General features: G+C 55.7%; 1 protein-coding gene across 1 annotated transcript; it reads right to left on the reverse strand.

The window, feature by feature from the left end:
- Positions 1–1,501: 1,501 nt before the first annotated feature.
- On the reverse strand, positions 1,502–24,513 carry PLAT (plasminogen activator, tissue). The gene is made up of 14 exons (XM_012656004.1): positions 24,459–24,513; positions 14,489–14,586; positions 12,964–13,006; positions 11,436–11,573; positions 10,475–10,585; positions 10,023–10,197; positions 9,316–9,407; positions 7,671–7,845; positions 7,090–7,175; positions 5,763–5,958; positions 5,523–5,659; positions 5,230–5,370; positions 4,218–4,384; positions 1,502–2,380 (listed from the first exon to the last, which is right to left on the reverse strand). Exons 2-14 carry the CDS (start codon positions 14,549–14,551, stop codon positions 2,222–2,224), a joined length of 1,683 nt encoding a protein of 560 aa, XP_012511458.1. The 5' UTR covers positions 14,552–14,586; positions 24,459–24,513; the 3' UTR covers positions 1,502–2,221.
- Positions 24,514–24,587: the final 74 nt, after the last annotated feature.

Consider the following 24,587-nt stretch of genomic DNA (forward strand, 5'->3'; position numbering starts at 1 on the left):
TTCCAGTGCATTTCAGTATAAATAGAGTGACTCTCGTGAAGCGGCGGACTCCGCCCTGTCCCTCCTTGGTCTCTTCTGAGAGTCATCTCCATCTGTCTGTGGTTTCCAGGACTCCACTCAGAGGAATGCCAGGGCCAAACTGCGTTTCCACCCCAGGGGGCCTGGCTGCTGCGGCCCACTTCATTAACCTGCCTGTCCGGAGAAAAGCTGGGCATGCGAGGGGGAGGGGATGAGACCAGCCGCGCTTCGGCCTGGTGCAGTCGCCGGGCTCCCTGGTTCGCACTGTCCTCCATGGTCCGCTGAAATGGCTGAGATACACAGCTGTCTAGAATAAAATCTTGGAACACAGAAGCCAACAGTCTGAAGTCAAGAAATCTGTGAAGTCTCTGTGACCTGCATTTATGTATCTGACACAGGGACTCGAGCGTTTCAGGGAAGTCCCCCTCCCCTAAGTCCAGCTCTTGGGCTTTAGAGAATCTCTTTACGTGGTGAGTTTAAACTACTTTTCTTCCAAGAAACTCTGAACTGAGCAGTTCTGACAACCCCTCAAGAAACAGAGACGACTACGACCACCTTTCTCCTCTCTGGGAACTGTCCGCACATACCCAAGAGCGGCACTGCGCCACCAGATGGCTCCTTGGAACTAGGGTGTCGGCGCTAGCCAAAGCTCTCAGGCAGGAGTGTGAAAGTGCTGCAGACGCAGAGAGCTGCTGACATTAGTTAGGTGGCGCACTCGTGTGCGCTGGTCTGCGGCTTAATTCTGCCGATGCGCGGCCAAGTGCCACGATGGGAAACAGGTGGCCCCAGCGCTAGCTTCTGGTGTGAACTGCCACTGGGGACTTGGCCGTGCGAGCGCGGTCGTGCTAGGTCCTTCCTCCTCCTCCCCTGTCTTTCCTCTCCCCTGCGTGGCGGTTGTCTGCGGAGCCTCGGCCCGCTTGGGCGGTTTTCCTAGGCCGGGTCAGTTCCGCCCTTCCCTCAGCAAGGCTCTCAGCGCCGCTGCTGCTGCGGAATCCAGAGCCAGCGCGGCGTGGCTCCAAAGCCCGCGGCCTACCCGGGGCTCGCTGCAGACCGGCGCCGCTGCCCCGTCCTCTGCTCGCTCTGTCTTGCGCCCCCGGATCTCTGTGCTTCTGTGCAGGGACACGGTGTCAGCACTGCCTTTCTGCACCGTCCGCGGCCCACACCTCCGCTGTCTGCGCCACCTCCCCGATTCAGCCCTTTCCCCCAGGTCCCCACCCCCTGCCACCGATTCCACCGAAAGTTCCTGCCATCCGTTGTGTGGCATCTCCACTCTACCTTGTCTCTTATCTTCCTTCCCGCCCCCCGCCACTTTTTGGAGTCCCGGTGCTTTGTGTGCAGCAAGTATTCCACGTGTCGAGTGAACAAAGCAAATACTCCAAATGATTCCAAACGTGAACGACATGAATCAACAAACAGTGGGATACCACGTGTGCAACAAAACCACTCTAATTTGTGAAAAATATATCTGGATTTATTGTTTAAGTACAGTATAATACAGGGTTATGGTGAGTAAAAACTAAAATGGATTGCTATAAATATGCTAAGGCCTAGTTATTAAAATGGTACAATTCTCCATTCTACTGTAAAGCTTGCGAGGACAAAGATTTACACTGTACACAGGGAAGAGCTTCCGGGGGCTGTGGGGAGAGGGGGAAGGAGACTTGGTTTGAAGGGTGGTTTTGAGAGCGAGGACCTGCTTGGCCAGCCCACTTCCTCTGGAGGTCCTGCCGGGCTCTTGTGACTATAAATACACATCTGTTTCTAACGCAAGTCTTTCCTGAAGGATCTAGTTATTGTTATTATTGGTTTTTTACTACTGAAACATGCTTCTATTTTTGGGGTCCCATTTCCAAAGCTGCTCACGGCGACAGATCAAGAGGTTGGGCTTTTGGCTGAACACAGGTTGGCTCACCCATTTTCTGCTCTAGATGGTGGCATTCCTGGCGGGGTTGGCATTTACGTATCTGTCTTCCCATCTGACAGAACACATTCTGAAATCAGACCTTAACCCCTGAAAACTTCCAAAACGGGAAGCACCTGTGAAAACATACACTCTCCCCTCTCCTTCTACGGGTTCCCTCCCCCTTGCACTGCGGGGTGATTTGTGGAGAAGTCCGTGTGGAGAAGCACACCTTCTCTGCAGCGTCTTCTCAGGAGGAAGAAGGCAGGACCTCGTGTGATTTCAGGGAGCTGGTGTTCTTGGTCATGGTCGCATGTTGTCTCGGATCCAGTCTAGGTAGCTCGTGACCTTGGTGTATACCCCCGGGACGTCCTTCTGCCCACAGCCAAGGCCCCAGCTGATGATGCCCACCAGCGTCATGCGGTTGTCCTTCAAACACACCAAGGGACCCCCAGAGTCACCCTGCAAAGGACGGAACGGGTGAGTTGTTTGCAAAAAGGCAGACTATTTGGGGGGTAAGTGAGGGTTAGTGTTTGTAGTGTGAACATTGTATTCTTCAAAGTACAGCAGGTCCTTGATAAATATTAATGTCGTTGTCTTGCTATAATGATGAAAAAGAAAACTGATCCCTCACCGAGGCCACTGGCTGTGGAGTGTGTCTGCGTGAGTCTCCCCCCCACCCCAGACCTGTGCACGCGAGGTGAGTGGTGTGTCCACACTGTCCTGGTCCAAGTGCGTGGCGGGGTGCGTTAAGCGCTCTGCGCAGGGGTGCGGCCTGTCCAGGGCTGGTGCCCGCCTGGCGCCCCGAGCTGCCGGGACAGGCCCCAGCCTCCTGAGACCCAGAACTGGAGTAACTGGCAAATGCTTACCTTGCTTGTGTTCACCGTTCTTAAACGTATGCATACATTTTATCTCAATGTTTAATATTAAGTGTTTGGGGTCTTTAGAAGTTTGGTGATGTGTTGTGACCAGAAACTCGCCCTGGGAACTTAACTCTTGTTTGTATCAATTAGCCAACAGTAAAATTGGTTCCGTTATATTTGTTTCTCTTAATGTCGCAGTTTCTAAGAACTTATTTTTCCCAGATACGATGTTAAGTGCAGACTTACTGTATTCAGTTCAGAAAGGGGAAATCATATCTCAATTATCTTGATCCTCTAGAGGATTAGGTTGTTTCTACTCTGGGAAAGTAGAATTGAGATAATTGCCCAGACATTTCAGGCCTCAAAAAACCCTACTTTGAACCCACCGTTTACTAACTGTGTGGCCTCCGCTAACTGTGCGGGGCTCTCCTCATCTGTGAGACGGAGACGATACCGCCTGCCTCTCTCCCGGGGTTGCTGCGGGAACTGATCGGATGGATGCACGGGAAGCGCCGACAACACTGTACGCCACCCAGTAAACTTGGTAATTGTTAGCTGTTGCCATATTGGATCAAAACGACTTTTTGTTTTTGTTTTTGACTTCAAGCATGCAGATAGACACGGTTTCACTTGGATACAACCTGTTTTTGACTGTGAGCTAAGTGGTACAGTTGAGGTTTCTGAAGAGACCACTCAAAAAGAAACCAAATACTGTCAAGAAAGCGAGGGGGAAAAATCACTGATGTGATTAAGAACAAAGCCCGCACAGTCTGCAGCGGCACAGCCTGGAATCCATTCCCCGTACTCTCTCCAACCCAGCCCCGCATCAGAGCCTGGCCCTAACTGTAGGAGCCACAATTCCTTGGCTATATTTAGGTCTCAATACCAGCAGGTCGGTCTGTCCCCCAGACCCCAGTATCTCGTTAATCACGAAATATAAGTACTAACCCTGATAAGGATGCCAACACAGAGAACCTAAAATAGTTTCCTTTCCAAGGACATTAGGGCTGAATGTGAGCTTCTAAAACTTATTTCTCACAAACCACCTGTTGACATATCCTCCTTCCCAGTACGGTGCCTTTCCTCCTCCTGCTATGTAGCGGACTCCAGTGCTCTGGCACCGACAGAAGTCGAGAATTTCTTAATTGTGTTGCTTTATCCGTCACTTCACTAGTCAATAATTGCCTGCACTTAGAGGAAATCCTGTACCGGGCGGAGTTTCCTGTGCAGACGTTGGGGAAATTTCCTGCAGTTTAGGTGACTTTGATCATTCTCCAACTGCTTTGCTCTCTGAGGCCCCATCTGGGACCCCCAGGGCCTCGCTGAGATGAAGTTGCTCCACGCTGGCTGCACTGGTTCCCTTGGCCAAGAGCCTGCTGGCCAAGGGGCATCCGTGTCCCGGGTGTGCCCAGAGTCTGCAGAGCCCTTGTGCTTACCTGGCAGGCGTCATGCAGGTTGTCTTGGTTCCCTCCGCTCCGAGTGTCTCCCGCACACAGCATGTTGCTGGTGACGGTTCTGTTGAACAAATGCTGCGACGTGCAGCGGCTGGACGGGTACAGCCTGACATGAGCCTCCTTCAGCCGCTCCGAATAGGAAAGAGAAGCTGAAAGAGAGGGGGGACGTCTTACGGTTTTAGGGGAAGCTGTAAACCTTTTGGAAGGAGAAAGGCAAGTTTTCCGCTAGCTGACATTTATCAAGATTTTACATGTGTTATTAGGTTGAGTCCTGTGACATTGCCAATATTTTACCATTTTGACCCATAAAACCAGCAGTTCTATAGGCCTTGACCCAGAGTCTCAGAAGCAGCCCTGTTGGCATTTTGGACCAGATGGCTCCTTACAGTGGGGGACGGTCCCGTGCGCTGCGGGCATTTGGCGGCATCCCTGAGTGCTCATTCCCACCTCCGCCCTGAGTTGTAACAACCAAAAATGTCTCCAGACTTGCCAAATGTTTCCTGGGGGGAACATCACCCCAGTTAACAACCCCTAGTTTAATCTAATATTATCTCATTTAATCCTCATTCTCTAATTAGGTTCTATCTCTACTTTACCACGAGGACACCGAGGCTTGGAGCAGTTCAAAGTAAAACCCCACGTCCAGGGTCACACAGCTAAGCAAGCAGGATTTGCCGTCAGGTCCACACCCTTCCAGCACCCCAGAACCCACACCCTCAGCCTCTGCACTCCACTTCTTAACACAGAACCTTCTCGAGTCCCTAAGGCCTTTGAAGCACTTGGACCGTTCGGACACTCCCACCCTGCACACAGTGGCCTGCGAGGCAGGGAAGGCAGAGATGGTCCTCGCTATTTAGGGAGGCGGGAGCTCATTGGTGCCGGGCCTGGGGCTAGCACCCGGCTCTCGTGACCAGTTTTGCCTCTGTCTGGTCCACCACTGCATCCCCTGCCGTCCGCAGACAGACAGGCCGGGCCGAGATTTCCTTCCACTTACACGCCTCGTGCTTGCCGTAGCCGGACAGCTCGCACTCCGTCCAGTCGGGCAGCTGCAGGTCGGCTGCTGGGAGACACGCGGTGCGGACGGAGCTGCTCTCCTGGGCACAGCGCGGCGAGTCTGATTTCAGCTGCAGCAGGGCTGGGAGAGTGAGGAAGAGGACACGCCCGGGGTGAAGAGCGGCTTCCAGCTTGAGAGGAGGGGGCAAGCGTCTGGAAGGAGGGGTCTCGTGGGTGTCAACACAGCTGTGTGAGTGCACGTGTGAACTGGAGCACAGAGCAACGGCCTCTTACCGATGTCATTGTCGTAAGTGTCATCATCAAATTCCTTGTGGACGATGTATTTTTCTACTTCAAATTTCTGCTCCTCCCCTCCAGGGACCAGGCGGTACGTTCTGCCCAGGATCACCGTGAGGTGGTGGGGAGGAAACCTGAGGGAGAAGCAGCCTTAGAACGCGCGCCCGCCATGGTCTCTGGTGGGCCTGTTTCTAGGCCTCAGAGAGCAGACAGCCTGCTGGTTTCCCACGCCCCTACCTCTCCTGGAAGCAGTGGGCCGCAGACAGGACCCAGCAGGAGTCGATCAAGACCCCCCCGCACAGGAACCTGTCCCCCGGAGACCTCCTGTTCCGGACAAAGATGGCGGCCTGCCAAGGGTGCGAGGTGATGTCTGCGAAGAGTCCTCCCTTGATGCGAAACTGGGGCTGCTTGTGCTCCCGCAGGCCGCAGGTGGCTGGCGAGGGAGGCACAGACAAGGCGGATGAGACCTGTGGCCCTGGGCGCGGCCCTCGAGCACTCGCCTTGTTTCTCCTCTCGCAACCCAGGTTTCTGCGGGCTCACTGCACTCGCGTAGGTGCAGGGCGACAGGACGAAACCACAACTTCATTTGTTGGGGATGACACCCCGAATATTGTAGACACGTTACCTTTAACTCTCACAACACCGAATTTCAGGGAGGCTGAGGAACTGTGCCCACGGTTACCATGACACCTGGATTAGAACCCCGGTCTGTTTGACTCCCAATCAGGGGTCTTTCTGCAATGCTTCTCTCCTTCTGATTTTTCCCTACAGCCATTTCCTGGCTTAAGAAATAAGGAAGCCTTACAGCTTCCTCCCGAGATGTCTGCCCATTGCTCTGCGCCCCCGCAGCCTGCGTCGCCCAGAGCTGTCCTCATCACCCCCCGCCACTCTGAGCCAGCGAGCTTGCCTGTGCCTTAGCTGGTGGTTTTTCTCTCACCTTTCCCAGGAAGGCTCTGTGTTCCTTGAGGAACATTCTGGCTGACCTATGTGTTCACAGGAACCGAGTGACAGCTTTCAAACTAAAATTTCATTTTTTACCAACGTGCACCAACTTGAATGTTCTGTCTCTCAGCACCTGTCGTTAACCCAGTCCCCCTGTGTCAAGTGGGCGCAGTGGGAAGCGTGGCGCAGTCCACGGGAGAAGGACAAGCCTAGAGTCAGAGGACAGGGAGCAGGCCCGGCGAGGGGCCGGCCGCGCAGTGCTGAGAGATTGCTCTCTGATCCATGACCACAGACGGGAACAAGCCCCGCACCACGTTACCAGTTATCTAAGGAGCCACGCGTGAGACGTCGCAGGGACCACCGCCATGAACAGGGGCGTCTAGAAAGGTTCAGAGCCGGCCGAATTCTAAGAGAAGCTGGTGCATCGGTTCTTTTCCCCTCCCAGCACCCCACGCCCCACCCAGGGGCGGACAGCTGCGTGCCAGTGTCACCGCCACCACTGCTTGCGTCGTGGAAGCCCGGCAGTTACCACCGTCGGCGCAGACAGCGGCGAAGACGCACAAACGGGTGAGGAGGCGGCTAAGAAGGGACCCCAGCCAAGGGGGGCAGGACCAGCCCTTACAGCACTGGGGCATGTCGCAGTATTCCCACGTCAGCTTGCCGTCCTTCATCACGTGGCACCAGGGCTTGACGTCCCCATCTGGGTTCCTAAAGGGCGAAGGAGCAAGGTTTCCATCACAGTCCAGTCGCTCCGCAGGCTGCGTGAGCGGGAAGGAGGCTCCGCAAACCAGTGGCAAAAACACTGCTCTCGGGGGAGGCGCGGGGTTCAGCCCGGCTCTGGCAGGCGCGCCTGGGGAGAGTGACTTCTCCGCTTTCCTGTCCGTCCGCAGCGCTCTGATCTCACAGGGCTGCGGGGAGGAACGGCGCTGTCCGTGAAGAAACCTGCAGTTCCTTGGAGTAGAGGTGTCCCGTGCGAGCAGAGCAGACGAGGGCCGAGTGGTTGCAGGACAGGGAGTCCCTAACTTGGGATTTTGGTCGGAACGCTGCGCGCCTGCTTTTCACGATGGCTGTGATTCTAGCAAACGAGTGGGTCGGGCTAGAAGCATCCGTGGTTCCCTCCCACCCCTGGGTCTGTCGGGACTGCAGGCATCAAACCTCCTCCCACCCGACAGCCCTTCCTGCCCTCGGACCCCGTGCGCGTACCGGCAGTGGTTATGTTGGCCCAGGCCCAGGGCCTGGGCGCTCCTCTTCCACGCCGTGTAGACCTTGCCCACCAGGCTCACGGAATTCCACGGGAGGCAGGAGGCCCCAGACGTGGTGAGGCTGTGGCTGCCACGGTACGCTAACCCTTTTCCGAAGTAGCAGTCCCCATTTCCTCCTGGAGGAAAAGCAACCTCAAGCTGAGACAAACCCCGTCAAATGCGGCAGCGGCAAGTCGGGCGGAGGCGGGGGCCGGGGGAGCCGGCGGAGGCCAGCCTGGCACCCGCAGGAGGGTGGCACCTCCCGCCCCCCCCGCCCCTTCCTCAAGCCCTTTTACACGGACACGGCACACGCGTTCACCTCCGGTTCTGACCTCCACCACTGGCTGTGGCCTAGGTGGCCGTGCGGAGATGGCCGCGAGCACACTCAGGGCTAGCAGGAGGGTGCCCCGTGCCGTCCATGGAGGCTGTTTCTGGAGCTGCTTTGAAAGTTATTAGCAACTGCCTTGTTTATTCTGCCAGGTTGCAGCGAGCCGAGGTGCTGCACTGGGGGCAGGCGTGTCGGGGGCCCTAACCTCTCAGGTTTGGGGTGCCACGGTGCTGAAGGGTTTGCTGGGCTTGGGGAGGAAGAGGTAGTAGAAGCCTTAGAACGCTGCCTGTTTTCATTTATTCGCCCTGTTTCTTTTCTCCCCATGTGAAACTGACCCCTGTGTAGGAGGCCTCTAACGGGAAGGGATCTTTAAGGGAATCTGCACAGCGGGTCCTAACCTAGCCCGGCTCCTGGCCGACAGGGCAGACGCTCTCGAGACGCTGCAGAGTCTTTGAGTTCGCAGGTGCACCAGCGTAGCTGGGAGACCCGATGCTGAATGCATGTGACTTCTGTGTGCATCTATTTAGAACTTTAAAAAATATCTTTCATACTGTTGTGATAAATAGCATGATCATTTGTAAAAGCACCACTGAATTCATAGTAGCTTTTTGTAACTTAGTGTTTTTTTCAATCTGGGAAGATTTTTCACATTAAAAGGCTTGAGAAGGGGTCGGGCGCGGTGGCTCACGCCTCTAATCCTAGCATTCTGGGAGGCGGGGGCAGGAAGTTTGCTTGAGGTCAGGAGTTTAAGACCAGCCTGAGCAAGAGCAAGACCCCGTCTCTACTAAAAATGGAAAATTAGCCGGTGGTAGTAGTGTGCACCTGTAGTCCCAGCGATTCTGGAGGCTGAGGCAGGAGTTTGAGCCCAGGAGTGTGAGGTTGCTGTGAGCTAGGCTGACGCCATGGCACTCTAGCCCGGGCAACAGAGTGAGAGTCTGTCCCAAAAAAAAAAAAAAAACTCAAGAGGGAGAGAGAGAGAAGAGCCGATTCATCAAAAAAGTGAAAATCTCCATCCATTCTCAGAAGGGCTGGAAACCACTGATTCAGCCCCATCCTCTCCTCTGTAAGATGAAGAGACTGAGGGTCAGAGAGGTGAAGGTCAAACAGCCAGTTAGAGGGGAAGTGGGGCGCAGACCTAAGTCTCCTTTCTTCCCTCTGCGGTCAAAAGGACTAACTCCTGCCGGCCCGTCTCTCTCCTCAGCTGCAGGACAGCCTTGTCCTGCCAGACCCTCTCCCCCAAGGGCACTGAGGGAAGGTGGGGTGGGGGGCTGCCACTTACGCTGGGAGCAGGCGGGTGTGCTGCAGAACTCCGAGCTGTACTTCCCTGCCTTGAAGACATAGCACCAGGGCTTCGAGTCCTGGTCCGGGTTTCTGAAAGATCAGCCAGGGAGGGGGCGGGGAGGTCAGAGCGAAGCCTCCCTGTGGACTCCTCTAGGGAAAGGGCCAGCGCGTCTGGGGCTGCGCACTGGGCGGCTGTGTCGTGTCGGGCAGGAGCGTGACGCGCCGTCTGTGCGTGGAGACTGAGGGTGGCGTGAGGAGACGTGTGCGGGTGCCGGTTTGGCGAGGACCGCGACGGCCTCCCGTGTCACCTCGCGTGGCCGCAGTGCCGGTTATGGTCCAGCATCCGCCCCAGTGTGGCGAAGGCGCTCTGTAGATGCGCTTCGCACGGCGGCCAGCGGCTGCGAGGAAAGGAGCGTATCCTGGACAAGGGTGGGCCTTGTCCAATCGGGGGCGGCCTTAAAAGCAAACACCGGGAAGACGCTCTGCCTGGAGGACGCGGCCTCCCCCTGCCCAGGTCTGCGGCCTGCTGCCGCCACAGCTTCCAGGCCTGCCGGTCCCCAAGCCACATGAGCCGATTCCTCAACATCAGCTTATGTGCGTCTCTGTCCACAGACGCCTGCGTGGCCCTGGCTCTGTCTCTCTCGAGAGCCCTGACTGGCCTGGTACAGGTGCCTCCCCAGCGGGGGCGGCTCTGGCCCCCCTCACCTGCAGTAGTTGTGGTTCCCGAGGCCCAGCCTGATGGCGTCCGGCCTCCGCCCGTTGTAGGGCTTCCGGGCCAGCGCGCTGCTGTTCCAGTTGACACACTCCGCTCCGCTTTCTGCCGTGCTCCACGTGCCCCTGTAGGTGGCACCCTGGTCCTTGTAGCACGTGGCCCTGGCGTCTGGGGGGAGCAGGACACGGCCTTTGAAAAGGCTCCCACGTGTCCCTGTCGCCCCCAGCGGCGAGGCAGGCTGGCCGCGGAGCTGCAGGGTCCAGAGCAGCCCGGGCACGAGGGGCGCCAGCCGCACTCCAGAGTCGCAGCGGGGCTCTGCCCCGGGCCTGGCGGTGGCTCCTAACCGACGTCCCTGACCCGCCCTGGCCCCCATCACACCTCCTCTCCTTCCTGGGCGGATCTGGGGGCCGGGATTTCAGTCCCCCTCTCACCCCCGCCCACTCACCGACTTCACAGCGTTTCCCAGCGAATCCTTCGGGGCACTGGCAGACAAAATCCGAGAAGTACAGAGCCTGCAGACACGTGCCCCCGCTGAAGCACTTGGGCTCGCTGCAGCCTGTCAGGCACAGACAAGGAAACCTCGAATGACAGTTGTCCCTCGGTACGCTAGGGGACTGGTCCCAGGACTCACACACCAACGTCCGCGCTCCAGGCCCACGGTCGGCCCGCAGAACCCGCGGATGTGGGCTTCGCGCCCCATCGATGCTGCACTTCCATCCACCTTTGGTTGGAAAAATCCACAGAAGTGGACTGTACCGTTCAGAAAACGTGTGGTTCAAAGGTCAATTGGACTTTCAAAGCAGCGCCAAGAATAATGTGAGTTAAAAAAATTTTTCCGAGACAAAGGCTCACTCTGTTGTCCCAACTGGAGTGTAGTGTTGTCATCATAGTTCACTGTAAACCTCAAACTCCTGGCTGAAGCGATCCTCCAGCCTCGGCCTCCTGAGTAGCTGGGACTACAGGCCACCATGCCTGGCTGATATTTCTATTTTCAGTAGAGAGAGGGTCTTGCTCTTGCTCAGGCTGATCTCAAACTCCTGACCTCAAGAGATCCTCCAGCCTCGGCCTCCCAGAGTGCTAGGATTACAGGCGTGAGCCACCATGCCCGGCCATGACTTAAAAATTAAGAGTGCTCTCTACCTGCCAGGCACTATTTACACAGTTTACAAAAATTAACTCATTTACTCCTCTTAGCAAACCATGGAGTATGTACCATTGTTCTCCCCATTTTACGGATGAGGACACTGAGGCCCAGTGAGTGGAGGCTTTTGCCTACGGTCACTTAGTCTCCTCTTTGGCTCTGCACCTTCAGCTTTGCCTGTGGCAGAAGGTGCCTGGAATGTCCCTGTGAAGACTGGAGTGTGCTGGGCCCCGGGAGGGGCACCCAGCTTAGCGTCCATACGTACTCTTGACGGGCACCGAGTGGCACTGCGCCCTGCTGCCGCTGCACCTGCAGTACTCCACCCGGCTGCTTCTGAGCACAGGCCGCAGCCACGACTCCCGCTGCTGGTACGTCATCTGTGTCTTCTCGTCTCTGCAGGTTGCTGAACGAAAGGCAGGCCGACCTCTTTAGAACACAGCTCGAGAAAACCCGCCCGATGGCTGCCCCCCGACCTACCGAGAAGACTCCCCACTCGCTTTCCATACACTCCATTGTGCGTCCCTCTCTTGAAAAAATGCAACTAGAAGTCAACAAATACTAAATATTTTGTCACCAAATATTTTGTCACCTTTTATTATTTTTCCTCTGATGGGCCCTTGTTTTTGAAAAAATTTATCTATCAAAATACATTTATTAAGTGGTTCTCTAATTTTTCACTTTAACTCATCAAAAATATCCACATGTTTATAACCGCCCATGAGAGTTTCGGTCCACAGGAGCATGACAACACGGAGATGGGGCATCTGGGCCAAACAAAGAAAACCGGCACTTCAGTCTTTGCAGAAATGTGCCACTTTCACCCGCGTTTCTGGTATCATGGAAAGTTGAAGTGCCTGCTTAATACTCTCTTGCCATTCTTCTCTGCTTTCCAACCAGAATGCCACCTCAATAAAAACAAGTTTTTACTTTAACTGCTTAAAGAAGTATATGCGCACTGTGAATAACATCCCTGCTGCTTCTGAAGGCCTGTTGAGGACGGGAGGCCCTTGCAGGGAACACCGCACCCTCCAGCAAACCAGGCGCCAAGCTTGAGACGCGACTCGCTGGGGAAACTTCCACTCTGAAAGGGGGTTGGAAAGTCTTCCAGACCCAAAGGAACCAGGTCACGAGGGAGGACGGGAGGGCTCCAGGTGGGGGGTTTGGGGCCTGAAGCTGGGCCTAGAGTTCTTCACGCCGGACTCAAGGCAGCTGCTGCCGGCATTCTTGTTCTGTCGGAATCCGATGGGCATGGTCCCGGCTTCCTCGAGTCCACACCAGAGGTGGCTCACCGCCCGCACCCGTCTGTGGGGTGGCCCTGCTTAGTTGTCCCTCCTCGGCCAGCAGAAGGAGGTGCAGACGGGGTGTGTGTCAGCAGAGGCAACGAGTGGGTTGTGGCGGGTCACACCCAGGACGAGACCCCGGGACCGGACGGCCGTGGCCAGTGCTGTCCTGCTGGCCCCCGTGTGGCCCTCGGCAGGTCGCTCTCTCTCCCTGGCTCCGTCACCTGTATAACCAGGACTTCGGGCCACTGAGCTGGCAGGCTCCCCCAGCTTTGTGACCCCTGACAGCCTGTCCCTTGAGAGGACATGGGCTCCTGCTGCTCTCAGGGTCTGTCTAGCCGCGGCTGCCTGGTGAACGGTGAACGGGCAGGCGTCTCTCCAGAGCTGCCCTGAGGGCTTCACCCTCACAGAGGGGGCCCTGGCAGAGGATGAGCGCCGAGCCCCCGACCCCGCGGCACCCGGAGACCCCCCCACCCCGCCCGCCGCGGACCCGCGTCCTCCGCTTCGTCTCACCTTGGGAAGACCTGGCTCCTCTTCTGAACCGGGCACGGACATCCTGCAAACGAGCCAGGCGTGGGGGCAGGTCAGCACACGCCGGGCGTCCCCGGGTGAAGGTGGCCGGGCCGGAAGCCCACCCGTGAACCTGCCCGTCGGGGCCCCCGCCCAGAGACGCCTCGGGAACCAGCCCCAGGGGGACTCCACTTCCTGCCTCCTGGTCTAGTTCTTCCTTGACTTCTGGACTGGTGCTGTCCAGAACTTTCTGCACGACAGAAATGTTTTCTATCTGCACCGTCCAACACGGCACAGGTCACACGTGGCCACTGAGCCCTCGAATGTGGCTAGTGTGACTGGAAAACCGAATTTTTAATTTTATTTCATTTAATTAATTTTATGTTGAAAGAGCTCCATGTAGCTAGTGGCCGCCACGCTGGGCAGTGGAGTGTGTCTCTCCTCCATCCAGGCTGTCCCTTCTCTGAAGTCCCACTGCAGAGGGACGGCTCGTTTGGCCTTGGTGGAGGGCCTTTACCGCCAGGCACCTCAGAGAGTCGCGGTGTCCAGCCCAGCTCTAGCTCATCTGCGACAGGAGCGTGGGGGCAGCTCGCCTGCCCCTGTGGCTCCCGGCGCCTGCGCTGCCTTGTATAGGTACAGCCAGCCCGCGGTCACCCAGTGGAGGGAAATATTCGGGAAAAAACAATAAATAATAACGCAACAATAAAAAACAATACAAATTTAAAAACACATTATAACAACTATTTACATAGCATTTACTTTATATGAGATGTTATAAGTGATCTAGACATGATTTAAAGCGTATGGGAGGATGTGCATATGTTATAGCCAAATACGCCATTTTATATCACGGACTTGAACAGCTGCGAATTTTTTTTTTAAGAGACAAGGTCTCACTCTGTCACCCAGGCTGGAGTGCAGTGGCATCATCCTAGCTCACTGCAACCTCCAACTCCTGGGCTCAAGCCATCCTCCCGCCTCAGCCTCCTTAGTTGGGACTACTACTCAGGTACATGCCACGACACCCAGCTAATTTTTTAATTATTTTGTAGATATGGGGTCCTGCTACATTGCCCAGGCTGGTCTTGAACTTCTGGCCTCAAGAGATCCTCCCGGCTTGGCCTCCAAGAGTGCTGGGATTAGAGGCGTGAGCCTCTGTGCCTGGCAAGCCTTGGATTTTGACATCTGAGGGTTCCTGGGACCAAGCCCCACAAATGTGAGGAGCGACTGCACTCTATGGATTGAAAACAGCTCCAGAGAAGGCAGACGCGGGCAGCGGAGGGGCACTGAGAACTGTTTTCTCGAGTCCGACCAAGCGCCCAGGGCTCCGCGCTGGGCCCCGGACCCGAGTCTCCTGTGCAGAGAGGCGTGTGCACGCGTGCGCTCTGCAGCTACGCCAACCCTTGTCCCCGCGCCCTCCGCTCTGGGACGCCATCCCCACCACGGGGGTTTGGCTGGACACAGACTCTGGCTGTGCGAGGAGCGTCTGGAAGCCTCGAGGGGCTCGCAGGGCACGCCGGACACCCACCTGGCCGGGCGAAGGGAAGACCGCTCCGCAAAGCAGCAGCACGCACAGGAGCTCCGTCTTCATTTCAGTCTTCGTTTCTTCAGAGTGCCCCCTAAATCCTGGAAGAAGAGAAAAAAGAGCTTAATCGTGTGACGCGAGTGGTCAGAGTACAGCAAAGATCAAGGGTCCGCGGCTCCGTCACAGCGGGTCCCGCCAGCACCGGCTGCCACAGGGAGAAATGCCGGGGCAGGCGTCTAGAGGAGGATTTTTTAAGAGCGTGTGCGTATATGTATATTCAATATTTTTCCTGCGGTAAAGTGTACACAGCATAACATTTACCCTTAAACCACTGTTAAGTGTGCCCTTCTGTGGCATTAAGTCCCTTCACGTTGTTGTGCCGCCGTCACCACCTTTTGTCCCGGGACGTTTTCTTCTTCCGGCTGAAACTGTCCCAGTGAGACGCTGACTCCTCGCTCCGCCTGCTCAGCCCCTGGCACCTGCCCTCCACTTTCCGTCACTGGAGTGTGACTACGCTACACACCCCGCGGAGGGGGGCTCGCACCGTGCGTGTCCTTCTGCCACCGGCTCATTTCACCCCCCCGTGCCGGGCTCAGTCAGAACGCCCTTCCTTTGGGAGGCCGAGTGACACTCCCGTCTGGACAGACCGTGTTTTGCGTGTCTCATCGCCAGGGCATCACAGAGCCAGCCTGCCTCGACCGCGTGCTCCTCCGCTGGGGACACGGCTGGCCTGAGGGTCCTTGTCCAGCAAGGAGAGGCTCCCTCCACCCCAGCCCCCGCCCCCCCACCGCCCTCCTGGCGCTTGTCTTCTTTATAGCCCGCCGCGGGGTCCAGCACAGCGCGGATCTGCACCACGGAGGGACACGGGCATCTGGGTTTTGGTCTTAGACTCACGTCCTCCTGGACCCGGACGTCCCGGTTCCCAGCTGCCTTTCCCGGCCATCTTGCCCTCGGCAGCTTGAAGTAGGTCAGCGGGTCGGGTGTTGTTCTGGGGCCTGGCAGGCCCCCGGGTCCCGTCACAAGCATGAGGGCCGGGCCCCCGCCTCATCGCCCTGCAGCCACAACTTTCGGTCCCAGCCCTCCCCCGTCCTCGGGGTCCTGGGGCCTCCCGGGGCAGGGCTTCCGGGATTTCCACGCTCGCAACAGCGTGAGCACGTGAAGGCACCACCGCAGACGAGGAGCTTCACTCCCCTTCGTCTTGCGCCAAACCACCCGGCCCTGCAACTCGCTCACGTGCCTGGGCCTGGGGTCGATGCAGCTTCTGTTCTGGACGCCTGCCGAGTTACTACCTGGTTCCAAGGCCCTCCTAAATGGAGGGCAGCTCTAGGTGCTGGAAGGCTGCACAGTGAAAAGCGAGGTACTCGCATGGTCCTGCCTGTCCTCGAGAGCAGGTCCCGGCCCGGACGGGGGAGGAATGGCCTTAGGCTGTGCGCAGACCCCGCAGCTGCCCAGAGCAGCCCTTCGGCAGCTGAACAATCTGCACAAGGGGGCACGACCCTGTTTTTGTCTTCTGCTCTGGGGAGAGTTAGAGACTTGTCCTTGGCCTCTTGGGCCTCCATGGGCCTTGGGCTGATCCAGTGTGAGCGTGAAAGCTCCGTCTGCACCATGCAGAGGCCATCCAAGCAGCTGGACAGGCCGAGAGGGGTCGGAGATGACAAAGAAATTAGTCATCCGGCCGGCAGAAAACCAGTGCAGACTGAAGACAACGGAGAGGGAAAATGTGTCGTTTTTTTTGCCTTCCAAGAGGCGGGTGTGGGGGTCGGGGGCAGTGACGGCAGAGAGCAAAGTGAACACCAGAGCTGTGCGCTCAGACCCGGGCCGGCGGGGCCGCAGGAGCAGACCAGGCCCTGCCACAGCCAGACCCACGGGCGCTCGGGGAGGCCGGGGTGAGGGAGGAGACTGGAGGCGGACGTGCGAGAAGCCTTCAGAGGCCCACTTTATAGAGACAGGCTTGTCATTCTCTGTGTTCTCCTCCTTTTGCTATACTTAATAGTTTCCCAGAATCATCAAAGAACTAAAAAAGCAGGCAAGTAAGAGGAGGAAGGGAGGGAGGGAGGGAAGGAAGGGAGGAAGGCAGGCCCCGAGGGGGCTGACTCTCGCTGGGCTGGAACCCCTGAATCACCGAATGAGAAGTGGTGCACTGGCCGTAAGGTCTGTGGTCCCCAAGCCCCCAGGACCCCAGCCCTGGCAGGCCCACCCCAGCACACAAAGTTGATTTTTACAGATTTGCAAAAGGCACCCTCTCTGGTGGGTGGGGTGCGGCAGAGCCAGAGCTTGGCAAGTTAACAAAGAATCTGTGCAAATCAGAAAAAACAGGAGGCGTGGCTTGGCAAGTCAAGTGGCACCGGGGTTTCCAGGCCGCAGGGGCAGGCCCCTTGCGCAGGGCACAGCGCGCACACCTGTGCTCGGCGGGCCCTGTCTGCTTCCCGCATGCGTGTGCATCCCAGCTCTGACCTTCCTGCCTGGAAGCTGTGTTCGGTCCTGTTGGCCACAGTGACAGGTGACTCTGTTCACTGCCCCCTCTGAACAGCCTGTGCACGATGGCTGCTCTAGGGGAGCGGGAACCATGGTCTGGTAGCCAGGGAGACAGGAGCCTTGCCACGGCTGCGCTCCTGGGAGCTGTGCCACTCTGGCTGAGAAACTCAGTGCTCTTTTCTGCAGGGGTCACAGAGGAGGGTGAGGCTGGATGAGAGCCCATTAATAATTCTTTGCTCTGGATGAGCAAAGCCGCCGGAGAGGCAGTGAGCCGGCTAGCAGAAGGGCCGGGGAAACAGCAAGTGAAGTGGTGTCCTCAGGGTCTTTGCATGTCCCCCACCTTCTCTACCTTCCCCCCATAAAAATCTGCTCTCAGGACAGGAACTGATAAACTCATTCACATAAGGTAAAAAAATGGCCAAACACAAATTAACGTGCTGTCCTTCCAAGAAGCATCGATGTTTGGAGACATAAAATCTGCTCCCGGCAACGCAAAACCAAGTGGGCAGGATGCTCCCAAGTTTCCTCCAGGGCTAACACCCTGTGGTTTCTGTTGCTGTGAGAACAAATGCTAAAATGGGTGTGTGCATACTCCGTAGACTGTGAAACTCTTATACATGGCACTGGAGTTCTGTTTCTTAGATTTTAGGAGAGTGGTTTGCAATAAAGGAACTATACACATGCAATCAATCAGTCAAATTGCAAACAATGCAACTGCCCCAGGTATTAGTGAGCAGGAGCACTGGTGGTGTGCTCTTGCCAGCAAGAGGAGGCAGGAACATGAGCAAGCTAGAGGAGAGTAGAAATCGAAAGGGAAAGACAAAAGTAAATTGATAGTATTATCAAATTTTGCACCATGTACAAGATTTGCTACATTCATCTTTGGTCAAGGAGATTCTTTTATTAGTGCTTTGTAAAACTTCTCTCTGTTAAGCTGAGTAAGAGGGAGTCATTCTCCAAGAGTACCAATACCCTGAAATGACTCACGGCTTTAAAACAAACAACACGCTCGCCCCCACGCACAACCTTGCCCTCAACCACCATAGGCCAGAATGGATGCCAACAAATTAGAAAAGAAATGGTCAGAACTCCTTAGAATGGCAAAGGCATGTTTGTACAGTCAGGATAAGTCAGGTGAGATGCTGGGAGGAGGACCCGGGCCTTACAAAGGGTGGCGAGCTTTTGCTCACAAAAGCTCCCCTATGGCCAGGCGCGATGGCTCACGCCTGTGATCCCAGCACTCTGGGAGGCCGAGGCGGGTGGATCGCTCAAGGTCAGGAGTTCGAGACCAGCCTGAGCAAGAGCGAGACCCCGTCTCTACTGAAAAATAGAAAGAAATTAGCTGGACAACTAAAAATATATATAGAAAAAATTAGCCGGGCATGGTGGCGCATGCCTGTAGTCCCAGCTATTCAGGAGGCTGAGGCAGGAGGATCGCTTGAGCCCAGGAGTTCGAGGTTGCCGTGAGCTACGCTGACGCCACAGCACTCTAGCCCAGGCAGCAGAGCAAGATTCTGTCTCAAAAAAAAATAAAAAAGCTCCCCTTTGCTCAGGCCAGAGTCCCCGCCCGGGACAGGAGCCTGGGGCCCGGCAGCCCTGGCCCCGCTGCTGCAGGTCCTGACTGCTAAAGATGCCGCGCTCTCAGAACAAAAACCATTTTTAAAACTGGAGCAATTCTGAACTTTTCAAAAAGGGAATCTTCTATAGACCAGATGATTTTTTCCTCTTTCTTGAACAGAACTCTTTTATTACTAGGGGAGAAGAGAAAAACAATCTGTTTCTTATCTAATTTGATCAATTCCAATGAGGTGAGTAAAATAGACTTCTCTCCCTCACACCCTACCTCCCCGCATCAGTGCAGAATTTTCTCCAACTCATCTTCAAAACACAGCCATGTGGCCTGTGTCTAAGCTGTGTGAAATCAAACTCATAAAAAGCTGCAGCGAGTATGTCCAGGTGTCATCTCGGCACTCCACTCTCTGCCAGGAAATCCTGGTTATTTGGAGAAACTAAGGGAGTGTTGGTTGTGGGTCTAGGAACATAGAAACCTATCCTGCCTCCTCCTACAAGAAAAACAAAAGAAACCCTTTCCTAATGAACTTAGATCCTTCTGAAGAAAAAAAAAAGTCAAGCTGGCAAATGCTAACTCAATTAGTCAGTGCAATAAAATGCTAACCCCAAAGTCTGAATCTAAGCAAGCCCTAAAACCTAACATTAATCCGAACAGGTGTCCTGTTAAGCGGCAGTTCTTTGTGTTCCTTCTGCTCCCTGAAGCAAACGTCATCGCAAGGTAATTAAGCATGCAACAATTTGATAATTCTCCAGTGCACCTCTGGATTTCAACACAACTGTATCAGGAAATGACGATCAGAAGCTTTCACGGTGTCGTCCGTGAGTTTCTCTGCACCTTACCGGCCCACGTGACAGTGACGCTACAGTGCGTGAGAAACGTGCTCTGATTGCTGCCACTCGCTCGACAGGTATCCAGCACCTGCCACTTGCCAGGCAGAGTTTACAAAACCTTTCACATTTGTTAAATCATTGAAGGCAAAATTATTATCTCATTTGTACAGATGAGAGAACCGAACTGCAGAAAAGTACAAGGGATGCACCCTACGGTGACACCCCTGTGAGAGCCGGCATCAGGGCTCAACAGGAGACCTGGTTCTTCCCCCGCAACCCGGCACTCTCGCACCGCTCGCAACGCGCTTAATGTGCTCCCGTGGACACGGGCACGACTTCCGGATTCTCAGCCTGGAACCCACTTACAGAGCCTCGCCAAGCCTCCGTTCCTTGAGTTTACTCGGGGCTGGTCATTTGCACCTGCTAAATCGTTCTGGTAATTAAAGGGGAAGCCGGTGAAGCCCCTACTCCCAGGAGGTGACTGCACTCACTCTCCTGACGTCCTGCAGTAACGATGGCGCCCCGGGAACAATGTGAAGCTACCAAGGCAGAAGAGACGCCAAGCTCTGTGGGGTGCTCACCGTGTTCAGTGTTAATACCGAATCCTGTTTCCCAGGTCATTGGGACACCTCGAGACAACCTGTACCTGGAGTCTCTGCAGTCGGAGTGAAAGGCCATGCCCTGCTCCTGCGGTAACGGTACGGGACCCGTCATTTCCTGAACATCGGTGTGTCCTTTATCCTCTCTTCAATCTGTTTTCTTATTTGCCTGTCCCAGGCCTGGGACACTACGCCTGCCGGGGCCGCTCTGGACTCTCCAAGGAAGCTGGGATCAGCAGCGGAGACAGACGGACACCAGGCCGACGTGACCGATGAGCCCATGTGGACGTTTGGAAACCAGAGGCGCTCCATGAGAAAAATAAGGAAACTGGGGCTTCCCGGAAAAAACCTTCCCTTTCTCTCGGCAGCCCAGGCGGCAGACACGGGCTCTCGTGCCAACAGGCAAAAATAAAACAAGCTTCTCTTTTCTGTGAACACGACGAAATGTGAACGGCTAGTGGAGACCAAAGTGATGGTAGTCTCTGTCTTTCAGATTTTTCACGGTGGGTCGCTGGGTTTAGCACCCCCACAAAGCCCCCGTCCCCTGCCTTCGGGAAACTCAGCTGACATCAAACTGCTCATTAAGGGTCTCTACGGAAAGGGCTTGAGAAGCTCCAAGGGCGACATCCTCCAGCACCTGTAAGACCCCCCGGCACCCCCTAGACCTCAAGCCTCAGCACCTCTCTCCTTGCTTCACAGGGGGTGACTCACTCCTGCTGCGTGGTCGCCACCCAGCGTCTGCCGGGACCAGCCTGGCAGCAGGCACCTCGCGCTGTCTCCAGAGAACTCACAGTTTGGGAAGGGGACGGATAACTGGACACGGCGCGGTGAGCTCAGCGCTGGCAGGGGCTGGCACGGGGAGGAATGCGGAGGAGGGTGCCTGCTTCAGTCTCGGCGCGGGAGGGGGTGGTCAAGGCGAGCTTTCTGGAATGCATACCGTAGGCGCTGTGTATTGAGCAAAAGTAGGACTTAGCCAGGACGAAGCGGCCTTCCTTACGGCGCACAGCACCGTGGCTTGGGGCCCAGGCTAGCCACAGCCAGCAGCCGGGCCCGCGTTCTTCCTTTCAGTGGGCACAGGGGTGAGAGTCGCACCCCCAGGTTCTCCCTTCAGGGGTGGCCCTAGGAGGAAGTGTGTTTGGAATCTCCTTCGAGGGAGTTCAGTTTGGATTCTCTAAAGCCTGGTCGTCAGGGAATGGAATATTTGTGACTACCTAATAAACAGAAAAGGCTCGTAACATGAAGGTCTCCCAGTCTCTGGGCTCAGCTGCCCCTGAAATGACCACTCCAAAAACTCCAGGTGGACTCAGGTCTTCTAGGTCACTCCCCGGGCAGACACCCCCAACCCCCTGGCGCACGTGTTGGGAGCACGGCATAGTCGCCCGTGCCTGTGGGCCGACCCCGCTGGCGGAGAGGCAGCCTCTGGGCCTTGGCCCCAGGCAGGTGTGATCGACAGCAGGGCGCTGCTGGGACACCCAGCTGGGTAAGTTCGGCACCAGAGCTCACCTGAGTTGTCCCCTCAAAAGCGTTTCTGAAATGCTTGCTCTGCGCCAGCACCGGGTCATGGTCCCTCGGTCACAGGTGCTAGTTTTCAGGTGATGGAGAATTGAGTTTATCTGTCCTTCTACCCCCTTCTAGACAAGTCTGTTTCCCAGGAAGGGTAACAGGATACAAACTATTCAAAGTATCACAAGAGAATGTGCTGTTCTTACATGTCAGTAGACAACTGAGCCATTAGCGACAGACCGTGCGGCTTGATTCAGGGCTGGACCCAGGCAGGTGATCTTTAAGATTCTTGTTTGTTTGTTTGTTTGCTTTTAAAAATGAACATCATTTTAACATTTGAAAACTCAAAGAATCACAATCAAGTTTTACTGACCTCACTAAAGATAGACACTAGCCCCTTAAGATATTTTGTTGTTGTTTTTCAATTTTTTAAAATTTTAATAGATTTATGAATTCCATTACATACATATTGTATAGTGATGGAGTCTGGGCTTTGGGGTCCCTATCACCCAAGTAGAGCACACTGTACCCCATAGGTAACTTTTTCTAGCTCTAATTTTGTACGAGTCTAAATCGTCCTAACTCTGCTGCTCGGTTTGGCCGAGGCCACCATGTGGCACTGTGAGCTGCTCCACCAGGATGAGGTTGACAGCTTGAGAGTACGCGCAGAATTTCTCGGTATCTGCAAAATGAACGGCCCCAGGAAGGAACGAAGAGAATGTGCCTGTCCCTCACTGTCTGTGCTGACCATGTTATCAAAACAGAGCCAAAAACCACTCATGGAAAATAAAAATTGTATTCTGAGACTACAGACGCACAATGCCAACTGTGTGTCAAATGAAAACTCAACATTTCAACCAAAAATTCAAAATTCTCATCCCCACATACCCAGCAGCTCAGAGAAGTACATGGATTTTGAATTTCGAGTGCAGCGAAGTCCACTACCACTGCCTGGGAACGGCGCCGCCGTCCGGCTGAGAACGGCCCACACGCGTTCCTGGAGCCCTGGACGTCCTGGAGCTCAGGCCGCTGCTCCCAAACTGGTCAACCCACCTGAGGTGGCTGTGAAACCCCATGGCTGAAAACTCCTGTTGGCAGATTAGCAGCAGGCCTCACCCGGACAGTAAGTTCTCCCCGGTGCGCTACGTCCTGCCGGCTGCTCGTTTACCAGAACAAAGCCTAGTGGTTATGGTGGCCTCAAGCTGCGCCACCAAAGGGGCGCCTGAGCTGCTTGGAACACGAGCCCAAAATGCGTCATAGCTGTGCTGGTCAACACGTCAGGCCCCGGGGAAATAAAGCCAGAGTCCTGCCTCGATGGGCCCGCACAGCGACAGACGCTGTTCTCAGCTACTTGCAGGACGCACGGCCCGCGGGGAAGCGGCCGAGAGCAGCACAGATGAGACTGTGATACGCGGCGTCGCAAAGTAAACTGAGATGGAGAAGGAGCCGTCTCGAGAGAGGGCAGCTATCATTTGCTCCTGACGTGATCCAGAGATTCGAGGCTGGCATCTCTGAGAACATTCTGGGGAGAATAAATTGATGGGTAGGATGGAGCTATTTATATCTCAATATTCAAGGCGCCCCTGCCTGCCGGAGTCTGACTCTGCCCTGCAGGAAACGCGCCCCCAGCAGCTCGTGTCGCTGTTGTGTCTGATTCTGGACCAGACGAGGGGTGTCTCCATCTCAGGATGCGTCCTCCCACCCGCGGGCCAGCAGTGCTGGGACGTCACCTGCGAGGAGCTCCGTTTGGCAGTTGTATTTGCAGGATCTCCTCCTGGGATTGCAGGTGCACACACACGCACACGTGCGCACACGCATACACACACGCACATGCACCCACATGACACGCACACATACACCCACACACGTGTACACCCACATACACACGCACACACGCGCACGCACATACCCACACGCACACGCACATGCACGCACACATATACACACACCCAAACACGTGCACACACACCCACACATGCATCCACACATGCACGCACATGCACACACCCACACACGCGCACACACACACACCCACACACACCCACACATGCGCACACACACGCATGCACACACAATTTTTCTCTGTCATCAATTACTGCAGGAGATCACCACATTATTCCAATTGGCCACTAAATAAATCATCGTTGCCACAGTTCTTTGCGCTTGAGTTTGTCATTAATTACCTGGGAGCTCAGCTTGTTCCCCTTCCCTCCTTCTCTGCCTCCTTCCTTCCCGCCCTCACCAGGAGGTTAAGAAAATAAAGATAATGACAGTGAAACCCTAGAGAGCCTAGATAGCTTCCTGCAAAGTGCTTTAGGGATAAAAGACATTGATGTCATCTTCCCCCCTGTAATTGAAAAGTCCTCAGAGAGGACTGCACACCTGATTGATGTCCTCCTGCAAAAGGCCAGAGGTTACAGAGCGTGGAGGGGCCCTGCTGAGATCAAAGCATTTCTGGGCCCCGGCTCCCTGGGGCAAAGTAAGGTCCCCAGCCCCTTCCCAGGCCTCCCACCAGGCCGTCATCCCTGGAGACAGGTCACCGGCCACCGGCAGCCGCAGTCTCAGTCTCTTCCTGGGGTCCCTGTGGGAGGGAGGACCCCAGAGGACCCTCCCTGCTCCCCCACCATGTGTCCCAAGGCAGCTGACTTCACATTTGTTGCCCTTTGGTCACGAGCGCTGCCATTGTCTATTCAGAGCGTTTCTGTGTGATTCTCTTCGCTTTCCCTCCACCCGCAAGCACAGCCTTCTCCAAGACATGCGTCCCTTCCCGTCCTCTCCCCTGCACCCCTGGCCCCTCCAAAGCCCTTCGGCCCACCCCAATTCCACACAGACACCAGAAGAACGCTCCCCTTTGGAGTGGGTTCTAGCGGACCCTCTTGCTGCCCGGATTACAGAGTGGGCCGTTCACTTAGGCGTCCGTCATTGACTGCATCTGCCGGGAGGGTTTGTGAGAGAGAGAAGAGGAGACAGACAGTCACAGGGACCCCACCTACCGCACTTCTCCCCGGCTCGGCTCGGCTTGCTGCCTGGGCTCGCTGCCTCCCTCCGGCCCTGGGCTCCCGGCTCTCAGCTCCAGTGCCCCTGAACAGCTCCCGCCTCCTTTAAGTCCCAAGGCAGGGGGT

Source organism: Propithecus coquereli, unplaced genomic scaffold (genome assembly GCF_000956105.1).
Source record: "Propithecus coquereli isolate 6110/MARCELLA unplaced genomic scaffold, Pcoq_1.0 Scaffold496, whole genome shotgun sequence".
Classification (NCBI taxonomy): Eukaryota; Metazoa; Chordata; class Mammalia; order Primates; family Indriidae; genus Propithecus; species Propithecus coquereli.